At 36.7% G+C, this 19184-nt stretch overlaps 1 protein-coding gene across 3 annotated transcripts in view; it reads left to right on the top strand.

Moving 5' to 3' along the window:
* srcin1b (SRC kinase signaling inhibitor 1b) overlaps window positions 1-19184 on the top strand; it is a 79610-nt gene that overhangs the window by 54344 nt on the left and 6082 nt on the right. Inside the window, exons 16-20 of one of the 3 annotated variants that reach the window (XM_067435315.1) lie at window positions 420-708; window positions 1665-1807; window positions 2629-2814; window positions 3077-3196; window positions 7962-8105. In XM_067435315.1, the coding sequence (XP_067291416.1) occupies window positions 420-708; window positions 1665-1807; window positions 2629-2814; window positions 3077-3196; window positions 7962-8105 (882 nt within the window). Of the gene's footprint in view, window positions 1-419; window positions 709-1664; window positions 1808-2628; window positions 2815-3076; window positions 3197-7961; window positions 19082-19184 lie in introns of those variants that run through there. The other 2 variants (XM_067435313.1, XM_067435314.1) reach the window with 2 other exon arrangements.

Raw genomic sequence — 19184 nt, 5'->3', positions numbered from 1 at the left:
ATACGCATGGTCCAAAAGGGTTGTACCTACTCTCTTAAAGGGGTACTTCAGCGCTGGGAAGATGAATCTGTATCTAAAGTGGGTCATCAATGTATTAGAAATGTGAAATTATTTTTACATTTGGTGCCTTTTCCGATTTTCCGATTTGATATATGATGTGGAAAGGGAGTAGAACGAGTTCAACAAAAGGCAGATTCAAACTTGGAGCGAAGTGCGTCAAAACTTTATCATGCGACCTTACCCTTACAATACTGCTACTTTTGACAATCCAACATCTTCCTCAATTTAGTTTGGCCCAACCAGACATCAATGGGCAGAGTTAGTGTAAATAGCCTCTGCCAGCAAGGCGGGCTAATTTTACTTAATTTAAATAGACACTTTGTTTAAAGTTTCTTATCAATGTGAGTGTGTGTCTTTAGGCTGCAGAGCGAGACTGGGAGGAGAAAAGAGCCAGTTTAACTCAGTTCAGCGCTCAGGACATCAACCGTCTACTGGAGGAAACTCAAGCTGAGCTGATGAAGGCCATTCCAGATCTGGACTTTGCTGCCAAGCAGATCACCAAACCGGCCGTACCGCCAAAACCCCAACTATCCTCCCTTCCAGCGCCCGGTTCAGCATCCTCCACCCCCAGCTTAACACCTGAGCATCAGCCCAACAAAACCCCACCAAAACCACCCAGCAAAGACGGCATCCCACGCAGGGGATCAGGTGAGATTACATTATTAACTGCACCACGAACCTACAACAACTCATTTTTTTAAAGGTACACTCTACCGTTTTTAGAAATAGGGCTTATTCAACTTCTTTCCTGTGTTTAGATATGTGGGCAAATGCATTTTTGTCTCAGTGCATGCATTGATTTTGTTTGGCAGGGTTGCCGCTAGCTTAGCTTAGCATAATGAATGTAAACCTATGTTGCCAGCTAGGATGTCCATTGTAAAAATGATCCAAAAAAAACAAAAACACCCACCTAATTACTTCTTGTGGTCTGCGTATTCACAACGAGTACAAATAGTGATGCAAATTAAGACTTGTCGATTTCCTAGGCAGATATTGACTTGGGACTATATTATGGGGAAGCACAGGTGAAGCACTGCTACTTGGGCCGATCCCGGCTTTCATCCTCACGTCCTCCGGCTGTTGAGTGATCGCAATGTGTTGTCATCTCTGCGCCCAAGTAGCAGTGCTTCGCCTGTGCTTCCCCTTAATATAGTCCCAAGTCAATATCTGCCTAAGAAATCGCCTAGTCTTAACCTGCATCGCTACTTGTACTCGTTGTGAATACGCAGACCACAAGAAGTAATTGGGTGTTTTTTTTTTTTTTTTTGGATCACACTTACTCAGGACATGCTAGCTGGCAACATAGGATTACATTCATTATGCTAAGCTATGCTAGCGGCGACCCTGCCAAAATAAAACAATGCATGCACTGAGACAAAAATGCATTTGCCATCATACCTAAATGTAGGAAAGAAGTTGAATAAGCCCTATTTCTAAAAACGATTTCCTTTAAGTTTTTAGGTGTCTCTTGACTCGTTCTCACGATTGCAAATATATTTCTTGATTGCTTTATTAAAGACAGAAGCAATAATAATACGCTTTATGATTTGACTGATTAATAGACAGATAATTAGGTTTATTGATTGATTTGTTTGATCGATCAGGGGAGTTGACCGTGCAACGGTATCGTACAGAGAAGCCGTCCAAATCTCCACCCCCTCCTCCTCCAAGACGAAGTTTCCCATCAGGCCTTGGGCTAACTACCAACAGCAGTGGAGAAGTGATCACCATAAACAAGAGTGTGAAGGTGAACAACAATTTTCAAAAGTGATGTTTTTGTATAAATAAAACCTTATATCTTCTTAACATTAGTTGGTGATGTCTTTAAACCTTTTAGGGACTTTAATGGCTTAATGTGTAACACCTTTTAAACCAAATGTCAAAGTATTAAAAAAAATACATTTACATTTATGCATTTAGTAGACGCTTTTATCCAAAGCGACTTACAACTCAGGAGTACAGAAAGCGATCCGTCAAGAAGAGGCAAAGAAACGCAAAAACGATCCCTAAATAGTCCCAAGTCAAAATAGAACAATTTATGACAACTTTCAAAATGGTGGTCAGGTGATTCATACAATCCTGGTAAAATCGGGTTCAGCATGGCCCAAGAAATCTGTAGTTAAAAAGTTGTGAGCAAAAATAGTTTTCAGATCTTATGGCCTGTAGATAGAGCTGTTCTAATATTTAGCATGTGCAAGTGTACCAAGTTACATTTTGATAGATTAAAGTTTTGGTGAGATATAGTATCTAATCTATTTTGGCTATTTAAGATTGTTAGTTTCACATCATCATAACTTTTGAACAAAATTTCCATTCAGTCATATCTGTGCAGTTTAGTCTACTGATCACCTGAGCCAAATTTGGTAAGAATTGAACAATATTTGAAAGTTGAGTAGCGTAGTAACAAATTCAAATGCTTTTGTTATAGGCAAATGCAAAATAGTTAATATGTACTCAATCAGCTGTTAACTTTTACTGAGTTTTATTTTCTTTGATGCATCTGTTAATATTTCTTGCACTTGATGTCTTATTAGGTTGCCCTATTCATGCACATTTTGTTTTTTGTAGAAGTTGGAGAAGATTGAGAACAGAGAGGAGGCTGAAGTACCGACCCAATCCCAGACGCCACCCATCAAACTGAGACGCCCATCGACCTCCGACGGGCCCCGACCTTCATCCACACCTCCGGTTATCGCCGCTTCCGGGATGAAGGAAGATGAGGATGAAGATGAGAAGATAATGGCAGAGCTGGAGGTAAAAAGCTGATATACAGCTGTCGAAAGGGTGAAATAGTGTTCTTGTCACCATTTAATGTGTGTATCAACATACAGGAAGAGCTATTTAGAGAGGTGACACAGGTACAGAAACTTAATCCTGATCCTGGTCGGTTATTGAGAAAATGCATGCGTTATAATACTTTAATATCAGAGATTCGGGAATAATGTTTTCTCATTCTTGTTCATTCTTCTCCAAACCCAAACTAATGCACTAATCCACACACACACCAACATGCCAGGCGTTTCAGAGAGCCCCAGTGAGACTGAGGGTCAGTGCTCAGGCCAAACTCCCTGCCGGGGTCACTCCTAACAGTGCTGGCAGGGCAGGCCAGTGGATCAGCAACTCTCTGTGGAGAGAGGTAATGTGTGAACTGCCAAACCTCCCTCTCAGGCCTCTTCCTATAACTCCAGGTTCTGAGGTTTTTCCTGAAGCTTACTAATGCACTCTGACACAGAACCTTATAATCTGTCATCTCTTCAAGTCTCTAATCAGCTGTGCTACTGCATGTTATTAGAAAGCATAAAAGAAGTTTAGTATTGAAACTCAGCGATTTAAAAAAAAGAAGTGTTTTTTTAACCTTTTTAAGTGTTTCTTGACTCGTTATATCTAATATGTGAAAGTCTGTTTCCACCTTAGAAACTCCTTTCTCTTAATTGCTTTATTATAATAGAATATAATATTAAATATTATACAATAATAATAAAACATTATTTTAAATATTTATAATATTTATAATATTATTATAATATTTTAATAATATTTTTTAAAATAATTTAATAAAATGTTATTTTCTCAATTTATATTTGAATATTTGATATGATTAAGTAAAGCAAATACGTTTTAAGCAATTCCATATTTTATAATAATATTTTATAAATAAAAATAATGATTAATTAATGACATTATGATTATAATTGATTTTCTCAAAATTGCACATTTCTTTTAATTGCTTTATTTAATAATAATAATAATCATCATCATCATCATATTTGATATTATTAAATAAAGCAAATATGTTTTAAGCAATTCAATATATATGAAAATAATTACTTAATAAAAAAAATGATTTATTAATGACAATGATTATGATTTAATCAAAATGGCAACTGTTTCTCTTAATGGCTTTATTTAGTCATATTATATTAAATTGTATTATTAAATAGAGCAATTAAGTATTGCTTAAATATATAATAATAATATATTTTATTTATTTATATTATTATTAATAACTTTAATTCTTACCCTGTGACTTTATATTTCTTATTTAAAACGTTCTCACAATTAGTTTTGTTTATGCTCTAAGGTTGAAATGGTCTTCCATACTAATAACTTTCCAGCTGGGTTTAAGATATCTCATAATGCTGAATTAAAAATGTTGTATTTCCTCAAAGCAATCAATAAAACATTAAATATAAACTCTGTAACTGCAAAAGGCACATTCAAATCATTATTAGCATGTAATTGTTAAAGAAATAGCATTCTGCCATAACAGACAGTCCACTGTTTTTCTTTTTAAGCTAAGCTGTTGGAATAAACAGCTTAATATCAGTCAAGGTCATCTGTTTTCCTCTCTCTCTCTCTATCTTTTATGTCATGTCAAACTGTGCTTCTTCTGCACAGTGACATTAATGTTGTGACACTGTGGTAGCAAATCAATTTTAACAAGCTTAAAGTCTTTAAAGCAAACGTTTCAAGAGCCAAGAACAAACGGGCAACACAAAAAAAACATGTCAGTTACTGCAGTCTGACTGAACTGTGCCTGCTCGTCTGCTTCCACAGCTTCTCCATACAGTACTTGCCTCAATGTCACTCATTCGATTTACTGTATAGACAAGCCGTTTGTTACAGGAAACTACAGCAGGAGTGACCAATAAATGTGGAAATTCTGAAGAAAACATCCCAGGTCTATTAGACAGTGTCAGTGTCCGTGTCAGAGATATCTTGGCAGCCTGTGTCTGACTGTGTATGTACTGTATGTGTGTATCTTGTTGCATTGTGAAGAGTACTACTAATCTCTCGGAATGAAAGAAAGAGTGTGAAACAGTGCTAATATCAGCTTCTCTGCACACATGCAGGGTGTCAGTCAACACTACTGCTGCATGCTGGTCTATAGAGATTCCCTCTGCTTCTTTCTTTCATTCAATTAGTGTTTCTATTTCTATTCCTTAGGCTCCGCTCCAAAACCTAGCGAACTGCGTCCACATATGCAGCAACCGAACCGGTCACTAATGGGTCAGTGACTGATTTGAAATGCTCAATTAGTGACACAATTAGTGCACCTCACGTGAAATGCAGAAGAGTCTCGACTAATGCTCACAGTTTATACAGATTTCCGTGTAGTTAGTATAGTAATAATGAGAACAGAGAGGAGGCTGAAGTATAGTTGCTATAGTAATTACAGTAAATGATGCATAGTTACATGCAACTATCCCTAAATTAAACCCAACCCTAGTTATATAGTAAGTACATGCAGTTAATTAATATTATTCAGTACTTAATTTTACTTAAAAATACACTATAACAATGACACCATAAAATTACTATTAATTAAAAATAATATTTCCATTATTATTATTGATAATTACTACTACTACTACTACTACTACTACTACTACTACCAATAGTGGAAATATCATTATTAATTAATAGTAATAATAAATACTACTAATTATTATTATTATTATAATGAGATGCTTGGGCGCCAGCTTCCCCATGACCTTAAATTGGACAATTGGTTCGAAGAATGGATGGATTATTATTATTATTATTCTATTCTCTTAATCCTCTGGTACCGTTCATGTCGTTCAAAAATGGCAGATTTTTTTTATTTTATTTCAATGAAATTATTGTACTATATTTTAGTTCTATAGTATTTTTTATTTGACATTTTGTATTTTAAGGGGATTTTATGGTACTAAATTGTATTTACAACTGTTATGTGTTCATTTTGAGCATTGACCTAAAAATGAAATTTCCAACTTAAACTGTTTTAAATCTTGAATGCTTTGGAGCACACACCTAAGTTTGGTCTCTTTTTAAAGATGTCACTTGGCAGATTATTGCTGAAGTGAAAAAAAGTTTTGGAAAATATTTTGGGAAAACCCTTTTTACTTTAAAACTGTGAGAAAATCAAAGGTTTATTTGTCTTAATTCCAATAAACCAAAAATACAGAATAATCTAAACAAGCTGTGCTCCAAATATGAGGTTGAAGAAAAAATGAGCTTTCAGTAAGATTTTGTTTGTGTGCTTTACTAAACATTTCAACTAGATGAAATTCGTTGACCATTTATTTTTGACCATAAACAATACAAGTGTGGCTGTGGATCCTATCATGCACCCGGCGCGATATGACACCAGCTGTGACCAGCAAGTGTTTTTTGCTAGTTTCAGCCTGGCGCAGTTATCATTTTCACATCCAGCACCACATTGTTTAAATAGCAAATGCACTCGCGCCCATCTGATCGCTGGTCTAAAACATGGTGTGTTCAGGAGCATTGTTGGCGTGTTGCTGAAAACATCTACGCCGCTGACCAACAAAAACCTGGTCTAAATTCAATAGCAAATCCGCCATGGCGCGAGCACAACTGGCTTTTGAAGAGAATGGGAGATGAGACACTGATTATGCCCAAAACACACCCATGACTCATTAAGAGACTACAACCCTTTTGGACCATGTGCGTGGCATGCCGACCGTTTTTCCAGTGTTAAACTAGGAAATGCCTAAAGCCTAGTTCAGACTGCATGATTTTCAAACCTGTCGGGTCACTGCTCTTTTCACACTGCATGACTATCTGGGGTATCATTCAGTCACTGCTGTGTTTACACTGCACGATGGTTTGACGACAGAGGAGTTCACACTGTATGACTGAACAAGAGGAAGAATCGCTGACAAGTCTCTCTCTCTCCGGTGCGGAAACTACGCAAACACACGTGCGATGTAACAAGTAAACAACGCGAGATCACACGTGCGTCAGACCGGCGTTCTCGCGCGAGACTTGGAATTGTTATTAAAAATTATAAACTGCACAAAGTTTGCTTCAAATTGTATGTGCGCTGATTTGTGGAGAAAAAGAAAAAAGATTATGGCGGAAGAAATTGTTGGAGAGACAGAGGGAGCCAGGATTGTGTTCTGCAAAGACAGTTTGAGGTAAATAAATAATTTTGTAATGTGCTGCTGCTGTGGCTGGATGTGCAAATGTTTGGGCTTTGTTTCTGTTTGATAGAATTGTAAATATATCTATTAAAATACTGATATTCTGTCTTTAACTCCTCCCTGAACCTCCTACTGCCCTGTATCTCACTCTTTCATTGGCTGTCAGTCATCGCCGATGTAATTTTCAGTCAGAACGCAGTTCACACAGCAGGAGTTTGAATCGCCGACAGCTCCAGATATTTAGCATGCCAAATATCTCACCGGCGTCGGCGACTCGTCTGTGATTCTCTCTGATCGCGTCTTTTATTATTTACACTGCGTGATTGTCACTCGCGTGCACGAGCACCGATTTGCCTATGATCTTGGGCATTTGTCGGCGATTTCACAAAACCTGTCGGCGACTCAAAATCGGGGGGAAAATCGGGCAGTGTGAACTAGGCTTAAGTGCACCTGCGCCATGCGCTTCAGACCATGTGCTCGGATCGTTAAAATAGGGCCCTATATTTTTAGGACCATTTAAATGTCCATGAGTTGAAAAGTTTGCCAAAATGGTTACCAAGTTTGATAAATTCTAAAAAACTATTTTACACAAAGTGTAAAATGTTTTGATAAAAAAAGTTTATTTCTCACATTGTGATCATAACTTTCTCAGAATTAGTTTTATTTTCACACTATAAGGCAGAGATGAGCATCCATTCCACTAATGGCTTACCAGCTTAGCAATCAAAAGCATAATGCAACTCTCACATATTCTTCATAAAACTGTGTGGAACAGCCTTCACATTAGGAGCGGAGATGTTGCCTTGGTGGGCAGCGCACTGGGTTTTGGAGCAGAGCTTTAATGTGACACTCTTCTTTCAACAAATGTGAATTATTCAAACTCAGTCCCATGGCTAAACAAACACGGCCATTTTCCAACTCAGCCCAACTTGCTGTTGTTTATTGATGTTTGTTCTGTCTGGTTCTCAGCCTGTAGGCACTCCTCCGGGCTCGGCGAAACTGGTGCAGCCATCTGCCGCGTCTCGTCTGCGGCACCTACAGCAGAGCAGCCTGGAGCGCCGGAGCAGGAAGCAGCAGGAGGAATTCCCTAAACTACAGCAGGGTCAGCAGCAGGTATTCCACTTCTAACAATAGCTGAACCCCTGACGCTCTCGCTCTGATCCATGCTAAGCGGCACGAGTCAGAACTGTCGTTAAGTGCAAACTCATCCGTCGACTCCAATGACTGTAACATTCGCAGCTAAGCACTTACTTCCAGATAAGCTGCTACATCTCCAGTTGCTGCACAGATGTTACGGCTTTCCACTGTGCAATGGGGTTCAGTATGCACAAGTCCTCTGATTTCCCCGTACGCTCACAGATTACTTATATTTCTCTTCCATGGTTCATGAACTTCCAGAAAAACAAAACAGCACAATATAGTGTATCAAAATGGCAGGAAACAACGCCAAAAGACATAGTCTCCCTGTTTGTGGCTTGTTTATACTCCAGGAGAAAAAGTTGATGTTTACGGCAGAAATATATGCTACGCAAGTACACAGATGCATGAAATCAGCACTTGTGTGCACATACATTACTGTTCAAAATTATGGGGTCGGTAGGCTTTTTATATTTTTAAAAGAAATCTCTTAGTATTGTGTGAAATATTACTATTTAAAATAACTGTTTTCTAGTTGAATATATGTTAAAATGAAATGTATTCCTGTGATCAAAGCTGAATTTTCAGCATCATTACTCCAGTCTTCACACTGTAAAAAATTTGTGGTGTTTTTTGTTGGTTTTACTTAAAAAAGTAAGTAACCTGGTTGCCTTAAAATTTTGAGTTTATTGAAATTAAAATTTTGAGTTGATACAATGAAGGAAATTAGTTTAATAAATAGAAACTCAAAATATTTTTGAATCTGAACCACATAAAAAATATGATAAATCATGAAAATAGGACTATTTGGCATGTTTCACTGCATCACCAGAAATAACACACACATAATTACCCAATATGCTTACAAAATCTTTTAATAATATTTTAATAAAGGTTGTCGAATCTCAAAAAATGTTCATTGTATTAACTCAAAATTTTAATTTCAATGAACTCAAAATTTTAAGGCAACCAGGTAACTTTTTTCTAAATATTTTTTTACAGTGCAGTGTCACATGATCCTTCAGAAATCACTCTAATATGATGATTTGCCGAAACATTTCTTATTATTATCAATGTAGAAAACAGTTGTGATGCTTCATATTATTGTGAAGCATTTATTTTAAATATTTCCTGTCACTTTTGATCAATTTAATGCATCCCTGCTAAATAAAATTGTTAATAAAATGATTTAAAAAAAACCTTGCTGACCCCAAACTGAAATGCACTTGCGTAGGATATTTTTCAGGCTTAATGTCCTTAAATGTTTCAGAGATGGTGGATGGCATCTCAGTGATGTCCAACATGCCAATGAAGTTGTAATGATGCCAGCTAATTGGTCGAATTGAAGTCCCTGTCCTTGTGCCATCTTTCAGTTTTCCTTTCCATCTCTTTCACTCTTTGTCTATAATCCTTTAAGTAACTATACTGGTCTGAAGCACTATTTTGATGAGTACTCAAGCTGTCAGCTCCCAGTTAAAAGAACCTTTGGTGCGGTTCTTATGACAGGACAGGTCAAGGTGATATGGCATACCTGACCCAGATGCTTTCTGACACTGTCACCGTGATGCTTTAATGTGTGAAAGCTTTTGAAAGATTGGTTAGAAAAGAGAATGAATTGGAGATGAGATTTGCTTTGATCATGTTCAGTTTTGGATAGCTACCAACCTGGAGAAAAAGTGGGGTTTCATTTTGGATATGAACATAAAACTGCTGTTGCAATGTCTTAATCTGACATATTTATGTGTTTGGTGAGGAAAAAAAATATTTGGTTGAGATTTCATCCATTAGGAACTGATTGGATTGTAATTTTTTTTTTTTAAATGGGCATTGTGTTCATGAATATGGGAAATAATGCACACTAATTAATGGACAAAAAAACTAGAAGTGCATATTAGGAAAGTAAATACACTCTTAATGGAACCTTAAATGTATAGTTCACCCTAAAATGAAAAGAAAGTCATCATTTACTCACCCTGGTGTTGATGTAATGCTGAATGGCCTTTTTTCTTTTATGGTCCACAAAAGTGGCAGTGAATAGAGATCAGCATTAAGCAATTTTAAAATAGAAGCAATAGTATCGCATGTGTTGCATATTTCATTTTTCTTAGGTTATATGCTAGGGTTTAGTGAAAAACAAAGAAATTTAATGTATTATTTAACAAAAATCTAGACTATTGGCCTTCAGTGCAAGACTGCACGACAAGAATTCAACATCTAGAAATCCCCAAAAAATATCCATGTCCTTCTTTCACCGAGTCAAATATCACCTGACTGTAACTCTGTTTGTCTGATGACTGTCAGAATGAGTTGACAGATGTGAACGCAAGGACTTCTTGTTTAGATGAACACAACGGATATATTCACCTCAGAGACGAAGGTACATGATGTAAATGAAAGTGAAGAGGATACGTTAGCACTGCAGTGTTCCCGTAGTCTTGCAGTCTCTAGCTATCAGAGCGACTCGCAAAGTCAGCGATCCCCAAAATCCATCCCGAAAGAACGAGAGGAGAGAGAGATTGCATGCAAACCCTGAGGGGAGGAAGTGAAAAATTGGATGGAAAGACAGAGAAAAGGGCGAGATAAGTTTCTCTCCTTCATCGTCTGTCGTCTCTCTCTCACTCCTGCGGGGTTAATCTACAGACAGTTAGCTAGCTGCGAGCTCAGAGTTAACCAGCCGGCTGCAGTCGTTCTAATTCACTGCAGGGGCAAATTAATGTCTCCAAAATGAAAATAGTGAATCTTTTAATTGGCAGCGACATGACTGCAAGATAAGATGTTTTACAGACAAGCCAGTTAAAGGAACAGATCACCTAAAAATGCAAACTGTCATTTTTCTTTCTTTCTTTTGTTGCAGGAGACAAAAGTTTTAAAGATTTTTCCAAAGCAGCACTAGAAATGTAGTCCACACAACGAGAAAGCAAATCAAACAGGTTTGGGTGTATAAATGACAGAATGTTCATTTTTATGTGAATTTCACACAGAAAGAGGGAGGTTTTTGCCCGTCTGCGATTCCTCTGTGTGGCTGGATGGATTTGTCTCCATGTGTTGTTGTCAGGGATACCTGTCATTGAGAAGTGTATCTAAGGCACAGACTGAGAGAATTAAACATGGAATGATGCAAGCAGCCCCTCTATAGGCCAGTTCACACCGCCAACAGATGGCAACAGACACTTTATACATCGGGTTTTTTCGTACCCCGTCTGCATCTGCTGGCATTTGTTGGCGCTCGTTAAATCGGCGAAACAGCATTTGTCTGGCCAAGCAGTGTCTGAGATGTGACGTGCTGTAATCTAGCAAATGTCCGCGTTTGACAGTGTGAATTGGCCTTACAGTGATTTCATGCATTGCACACATTTTGTAAACTGCGTCTGCTCACTTGCTTAGATTTAATTCATCTAAATAACAGGAAGGTTTATAGTTATGTTCAGAATGGTGTGCTATCATGTATACTGCGTTCCTGTAGCTCAGACTGCATGGCACTATATAACAACACCAAGGTCATGATGCCCAGGGAATTCATGAACTGAAATAATTGCAATGGTATATTGTGTATGCTGACTGTACGCAGTTTGAATCTCAATACAAAAGCTGGTAAAAAAATATATATTTTACAAAGTCACAGCTAAAAAATCTTTTTCATTAGTCAAAATGAGTGCATTGCATAATGGGATTTACTGTAGAACTCCATGCAGCGAGCGCATGGTATTATTTACTTACTGTGCACAGTATACTTGGTGTATGCTAGTAGTATTATTTATATACTATTATAGTATTTATTCATATTTTGAATGAGCTTTTATTTTTATATTTTTGGTATTCATTTTAATAAGTTTTAGTCATTTAGTTTTTGTTTCAATTAATTGAAAGATTTTAAAGAGATTTAGTGTTAGTTATACAACACTACTTTGACTATTAAAATAGTAGTATGCCATTTTCAAACATACCCTATGTTATAGTCAGATCAGGCTTTAAACCTTATGGATGCACTTTAAACAGTGTTAAGTCAGTGGTTTGTGATAAGTGGCATGTCTGTAAGTGGGCTGGAAGTGTTCACGTTGGGCCGCATTTACACTGCAGGTCTCTGTACGATTCTGATTCGTTGACTAAATCCAATTTTTTTGACGACCAGCTTACATCTTATAAAAGTGACCCATATCCGAAATCTGCATTTACACTATTCACTTGGCAAAACAACCCAAGGTAGGCGTACTGACCCAGAAAAAACGAAAGGGAAGAAAAACAGCACAATTTGCTATGGACTCAGGCGAAATGATAATAGAGGGTATGCATTGACATCACTTTCCCACCGGAAAACACGCCTCCTTAGCTGGACTGAGCCTGCATGACTGGATTTAATATGAGAAACTGCGAGTAAAACAAATGATTATCAGTTTAAACTAAAGATTTTACTCAAGAGTGTTCCTTACAGCTTACCAAAGATCCATGGATATTGACATGGCAGCCAGGAACGTTATCTGACATTTATATGAACCTGATCGATGCCAGGGAAATACATAAAGCAAATTTGCCTGTGAATGCTTATATATATATATACACACACACAATATACGTAGGCCTAAATCTGGGTGAACACTTATATCAGTGTTATATATAGTTTAATTTTGTCCACCCCGTATAATTTTTGTTAGTATTTATTTAAAGACATCCAATTATGCAGAATATAAGATGGTCAATATTTAATTGAGTTATAATACAATTCTGTAGGGGATGATTTTACCCCAAAATTCAACATATTGACACAAAATGATAACTGCGAATCCAGATTTTGCTGCCTGGAGTCAGAGTTTCTGTGAATTGCAGCGATCCATTTGCTTCTCTTTTCTGTAGCTTTCAGACATCTGTTAAAATATACCTCAGATTTCTTGTCAAATCTCTTTGTACAGTCAATCTCAAAGCTCTTTCCTGTTTTAGATGTGTTTTGTGTGTTTTTCGCAGCATTCTCGTGATAAGCCAATGCTGTGTCTCAGTCTTTCTGCCACTCAGTGGACGAAACCGCATCACGACATCCAACCGTGACGTCCCGTGCATACCCTCTATAAAAGCGCTCTTGTGGCCCCAAAGGCTCAGAAGACATCCTTCATTGAGAACAGTCATGTGATCGTGGCTTTTTCAATGATGTACGACTCAGGAGAACAGGAGAAAATCAGATCTGTCCGCTGATTTATTTACACATTCGAATGAGGCCTGAAACCGATCTGAGAATTCCTGCGTTTTTTTCCTGCTTACACATCTGTGGGTCATATCCGATGCCATGTGGGAGGAAAAAATCGGATTTGAGTCACTTGAACCATGTAAAGTAAATGCGGCCTTGGTGTATTCGCTTTAAACTTGATATACTAACTGAAATGCTAATTTATTTTAATGCAGCTAGCAGTTGATTAAAACCGCTGCGTAGACAGCAATACTGTACAAGACTTTGTTTGTTCTCTAAAGGCAGCGTAGACATTGGTTTTATTCTAATACCCTTCTGGATAGGCCTCTAATCTTCGGCTGACTGTGTGTGCGCAGGCAGCTGTCTTGATTAGTGCCGACAGCAGATCAGTCTCGTGTGTGTGCTCAGTGCAGTAAGCACTGCGGCCGCAGCCACAACGGGACACGGTTCGCAGTCATCCATCACTGACGAACAACTCCGGCTTTGTTCCCAGGCAAAGATCTGGCTATGTTGGCACGCCACAAAGTGCGGCAGGCCGTCCTCTCCCGGAAAGAGAGTCCTCGCTCAGGCTTAATGGGAGGTCTGTGCCATGAATCGGACAACAGACTGTCTGGACGCTCGCTCTGTTGACCATTTTGGCTCACGGAAGGCAAAAACAGAAGGCTGTGAAGAAGGGAATATTTACTCTTCAAAGGTCAAATTGTTTGTTGACCCTGGGCGCAAAGAAATGTTTGTGTGTGTGCCATTTTCTGGGCCTTTTTCCGTGGTTTGTTTGTGTCTGGGGTTTTAAAGGACCTCGCTGTAGATGTTTAATAAGGTGGATGGAATCGTGCTCACTTGATGTAGAGACGTTCTCTGAGTGCAGCTTTCGCTGAGCGCCCTTAAACAAACCGAGCGCTGCGGGGAGCGGTGGTGTGGAAAAATTATTCATCCTGATTTTCTAAGCGGAGTTGGTGCTTCTGAGCTCAGCTTCCTCATTTTTTAGCAAATACTTTATGTACATATATTCCAAAGATGCTCTGGCAAATAATTATTTTTTCATAGTGAGAGAAAACGAAGGATTTAAAATGTATCACAAGATGAGCTAAAATGCTGTGTGATGTCACTCAATCACAGCCAATCAGAACATATTTGATGTTGAGTGTACAGTTGGAATGGAATTTTGGACCAATGAGATGTCACTATGGGTGTGGCTTTTTATGTGGTAGTTGCCGCTAGTTTAAATGCTCAAATTAAATTGATTTCATATATATATAATTTTTTTTTTACCTACTGTGAATTTCGTTACCCTTCCGTTGCTTTTTCATTGATGGCATAATAAATGTCTCTATACCCTTCACCATATTTCAAATCAAAATCTGAATATTAATGTGATTACAGACAGAAGATATATCACTGATGTATCTTGTACTTCAAATCTATCAGTGTTTTATTATTTTAGTATTATTTAGATACTATTTAGTATTAATCATTTGATTTAGCTTCATTTTTGTTCATGTTTTAGTTATTGTATGTGCATTTTCGATTTATAATTGTTTTATATTTCTATCTAGATGTATTTTTATTTCAGTTTTAGTACATTTACTTCAAATTATTTCAGTTAGTTATCAAGGCATTTCTTATTTTAATTTATATTTATCATCTAATATTTATATTTGATTTTAACTTAATTTCAATGAACACATTTTGAACAGTTTAGTGCAGCGTAAGCTACTTTGATAAGCTCAAATCATCTTTTACACTATCACAGTAACTATGAAGAAAGACTGCCTTCTACTGGCCATCATGAACATTGCACTATAAATGACAATGTATTGATTATTTCTTTCTTTTCTCTTCTTTTATCCACTCACCTGTCCTAACTTGCTTGTATTTTATCCCCAGTCCATCCTTTCCTGACCTCTTCTTATTATGCTGAGGTTATAATATCCCAATGTCTTATGTATCTAAGTATATGACATAAATATGGCTACACAAGCCCTGTATCTATTCCTTTAGTCAGATAGTCATACAATTCTTCCTTTATAAGTAAAGATAGTTATGACACTTTTTAGACTTGGTGAAATTAAAAGCAAGTCAAAAGGATTTCTTTCTTTTTTTCATAAATAAAGGAAACTTTTATTTTTGGTCAAACCTCCATTTCCTTTTGCCTCACGGCCTCAGACTGTCCTAGCATTGCCAATCATTGTTTTGTACTGGCATGTTGACTATCAGCCTCCAAGCACTGCCCTGAGTGGTCCTACATTGCCCCCCTTTTACCCTGAGATCTGATCCTATCCAAGGTGAACGCTTCATGGCGACGGTGACCCTAGAAACCAGGGGGAGCACAGGTGACCTCTGAGCCTAAATCACACATCATCTCCTCCGCTAAAGCAAGCACAACACATCAGTACTGAAGAGCTTTGATGAAGGTACGAGTCTAATTGTAATCATTTTATAGTTAAAAGTAAGCTGGCCGGAGAGCCAGCATATGTACACTGAGTAAACTATATGGTTATAGTAAACATGAAGCAATTACAATCTACTAATGTAAACAAATTTATGGTAATATAGTTGTAAAACATTTAAAGGTGAATCTCATAAAAACATGCCTGTATCATATTTGACCCCAAAATGTAAGAGTTAAAGCTACACTGTGTGATATCTTCCCCCATCTAGCAGTGTAAAGGTATATAACCATCCAGTCAATATTAGTTTCTGTTCCTCTCAATTCTGATTTTGTTTTAACTCCTACGGTGGCTGATTTAGTCCAAGATTAACACAGCAATCCCCCTCTTCACATTCGACACGGTGCCATCGAGTGTTAAAACGCGAAAGGCGAAGCTTGAATTTACGGGTATGTCCCTCTTAGGCTAATGCACTTTCAAGACGGAGGGCCATCATGGCGACCGGCATTCGAACCCCTCACCCGTATGTATTTTCATACATTTCATGCATATTATAAACTTACGAGAATACTTTATTACCTGAAAGAAGGAAATATACATTAATGAGCACTTATATTTTTGAAAGAACTAAGTGTTTTTAGCTAAGAATAAACTAAAAAAGTTACACAGTGTAGCTTTAAGCTTCTTTCATGACTATTTACACCTTATTTATAGGATTATTAAGATGTTTTGCATTCATTTTAACAGATGATTTTTACTTCACTATGGAAATGCATTTTAAAGCAATGCATTTTTTGTATCTATCTATCATTACTGTATTATTCAGGGTTAGTTGGAAATTGACATGACACGGATTTATTTTTATTTATTATTTTAATATGTTGCTTAAGCTTCACTTATAATGTTAATTAAAAAATTCAAACGCAAAATATGAAATATGGATAAATGATTTCCACCCCTCATTCTGACGATCCGTTTTTAAAGTGCGGCTCCTTTAAGGCTTGACAGTAAAGAGCCACTATTACGATCATGCCATAGTGAAAAGTATCATCGGCCACTTGCATGTGAGTGTTTTGAAAACATTATCCATATAAAACGCTTTGCGATGAGAAATCCAGTACATTTAATTTTTCAACAAAAGTGACTCTGCAAAATTTCCCGTACACTGTGCCTCCTTTACAAAACAAGCTGTGACCTTGAAGGATGTTTTAATGATATAAAAACCTCTCATATGTCAAAAGATCAATGAGAATTCCTGATTTCTTGATTTCTGACCCCTTTAAGCAAAATATCATTTTTTTATTTCTATCATTATTTTTATTTTGGGGTGAAATATGACTGCAAAATTGTTGTTCTTGACCGGTTTGATGAGATCCGCCCTGTAACCAATGTGTAGTTGGGTCAGTTTTAGATAATAGCATAATTAATCTCAGTAGACTTTACTTTCTATAAAGAAAATTCTAGAAAATGTGTGTATTACAACTGCAATCAAAAATGTTACCTTACATTTAAAAACAGTAGTTACAATCTTCAAGCTATTGACAAGATAATTGGTGAATATTTATCAAGAATAAGCTAGATATTTTATATAAGACTAACTTTTGTATTTTTATACTAAAAAGGGAGAATGTGTAAACATTAAGATAACGTGAGGTACATGCCTTATCCAAATTAGTGTTGTATGAGTTCTTGAAAAGAGTATGATGAAGAATGAAAACTACGATCAAATCAGTTTTCTATGTGTTTCCCCCAGTGAATTTAAAGTGTGAGAGCAAAAAAAAAAGCATTATATTTTGTTATTTGACATTTGACAGCACATTACAATGTATGTGTAAAGCACTTTGTGTCACTGGGACGTATTCGCAACGCTGCCGTATGATGAATAACCAGTTGACGGTGAAATAATAAATTGGTATAGACTGTTGAAATCAATATTCGGAATAAATCGACACCTCATTTATATTTGATGAATGCCAAGGGTTTGTAAACAACTGTCCAACTGCCATTGTTTCCCCATTTTATGATATGTAGTAACGGTATATATATGCCAGGTCAAAAAATGTTTGGATTTAAATAGGCAAATGCTTAAGGGTCTATGATTTGATTATTTGCGTTATTGCAGTGACCAAAATTGATGCACCTCTTGATAAAAATAGCATCATAACATGTATTTCCATCAAGAGGTGCTTCCTTTTTTTTTTGGTCAGGATCATGGATGGACAATGCAAGAGTCCATCCAGCTCTCTGTAAAGTCATCCCAAAGATTTTCAGTGAATTTAAGCTCTGGACTCGATCCATGTGTGAAAATGACTCTTCATGCTCCCTCCCAACCATTCTTTCACAGTTTGAGCCTGATGAATCTTGACATTGTCATCCTGGAATATGGCCACGATGCGTCTTTCTATGTGGTTGTTTAAGAAATCAAAGGCTGCACAATCCATCAATTAGGGTTAGAAGAACTGTTCCCAAACATGTCACATAATAACCACAGCAATAATAATCCAATCATATATAACTCTTAAGCATTTGCCCAAACAGTAAAATCCAAACAGTGACTTCTTATTTGGCCAGGCAGTGTATATATATATATATATATATATATATATATATATATATATATATATATATATATATATATATATATGAATGATGCTATAATTTGGCTTGGTGGTCGTGTCCATCAGTTGCCTGATACATACCTCATTATTTTCTTTTTTGTGTCTTAAAATGACTTCACTGAAACCCAAAATCTAATGTGACATGCTGTGTTAACACACTGATAAATGTGCAAAATACATGTACAGAACAACAAAAGAACTGTGGAACTGTATATAAACTGTATGATCATGGATATGTTAATTTAGGGTATTTTTTGTAAGCTTTTTGTTTTCTACCAAAAGAGTTTGAGAGTTCTGAACTGCATGTAGATAGGTATCTTCTCAGAGTCTGCATGCAGAATCCTCTCTCTGTAAGTTCTGTTTACAAGTGTAAGATAGATTTATTTCTGAATTAATAAAGAGAAACTTTTTTTTTTATGAATATAGTTCTATGTGAGTAGACGGGTCAGTCAGATCCTTTTCACTGTTGTCTAATCTGTAACAAACCATTCAAGCATTCCAAACCTCTTTGGTGATTTAACAAAAAAGTAACCCCCATTTTTCATTAATGCAACATATAGAATGTATATAAATCTATCGACAACTTCTTGTGATAAAACAATAACAAAGTGTGAATGCAATGTTGACCAATAGAAATATAACTACATGGAGATGTTATAATGCAAAAGTTGTTTTAATGTTGAAAAAACCTCGTCTGGTTCTGTATGTACAAGAGACTGTTGGTTTTGAATGTTCTTGTGCTGTTTTTGTGACTATTAAAGTGGATATCTTCTACGACAGTCTTGTGCGCTAATTGTTTTCCAGTATAAAATCTTTATTATGTAATACAGAAAAAGACAGATTTGTATGAAAAAAACATATATACACATACTAGACG

Source organism: Pseudorasbora parva, chromosome 24 (assembly GCF_024679245.1).
Source record: "Pseudorasbora parva isolate DD20220531a chromosome 24, ASM2467924v1, whole genome shotgun sequence".
Classification (NCBI taxonomy): domain Eukaryota; kingdom Metazoa; phylum Chordata; class Actinopteri; order Cypriniformes; family Gobionidae; genus Pseudorasbora; species Pseudorasbora parva.
This window is presented reverse-complemented; position numbering and strand designations above follow the sequence as displayed.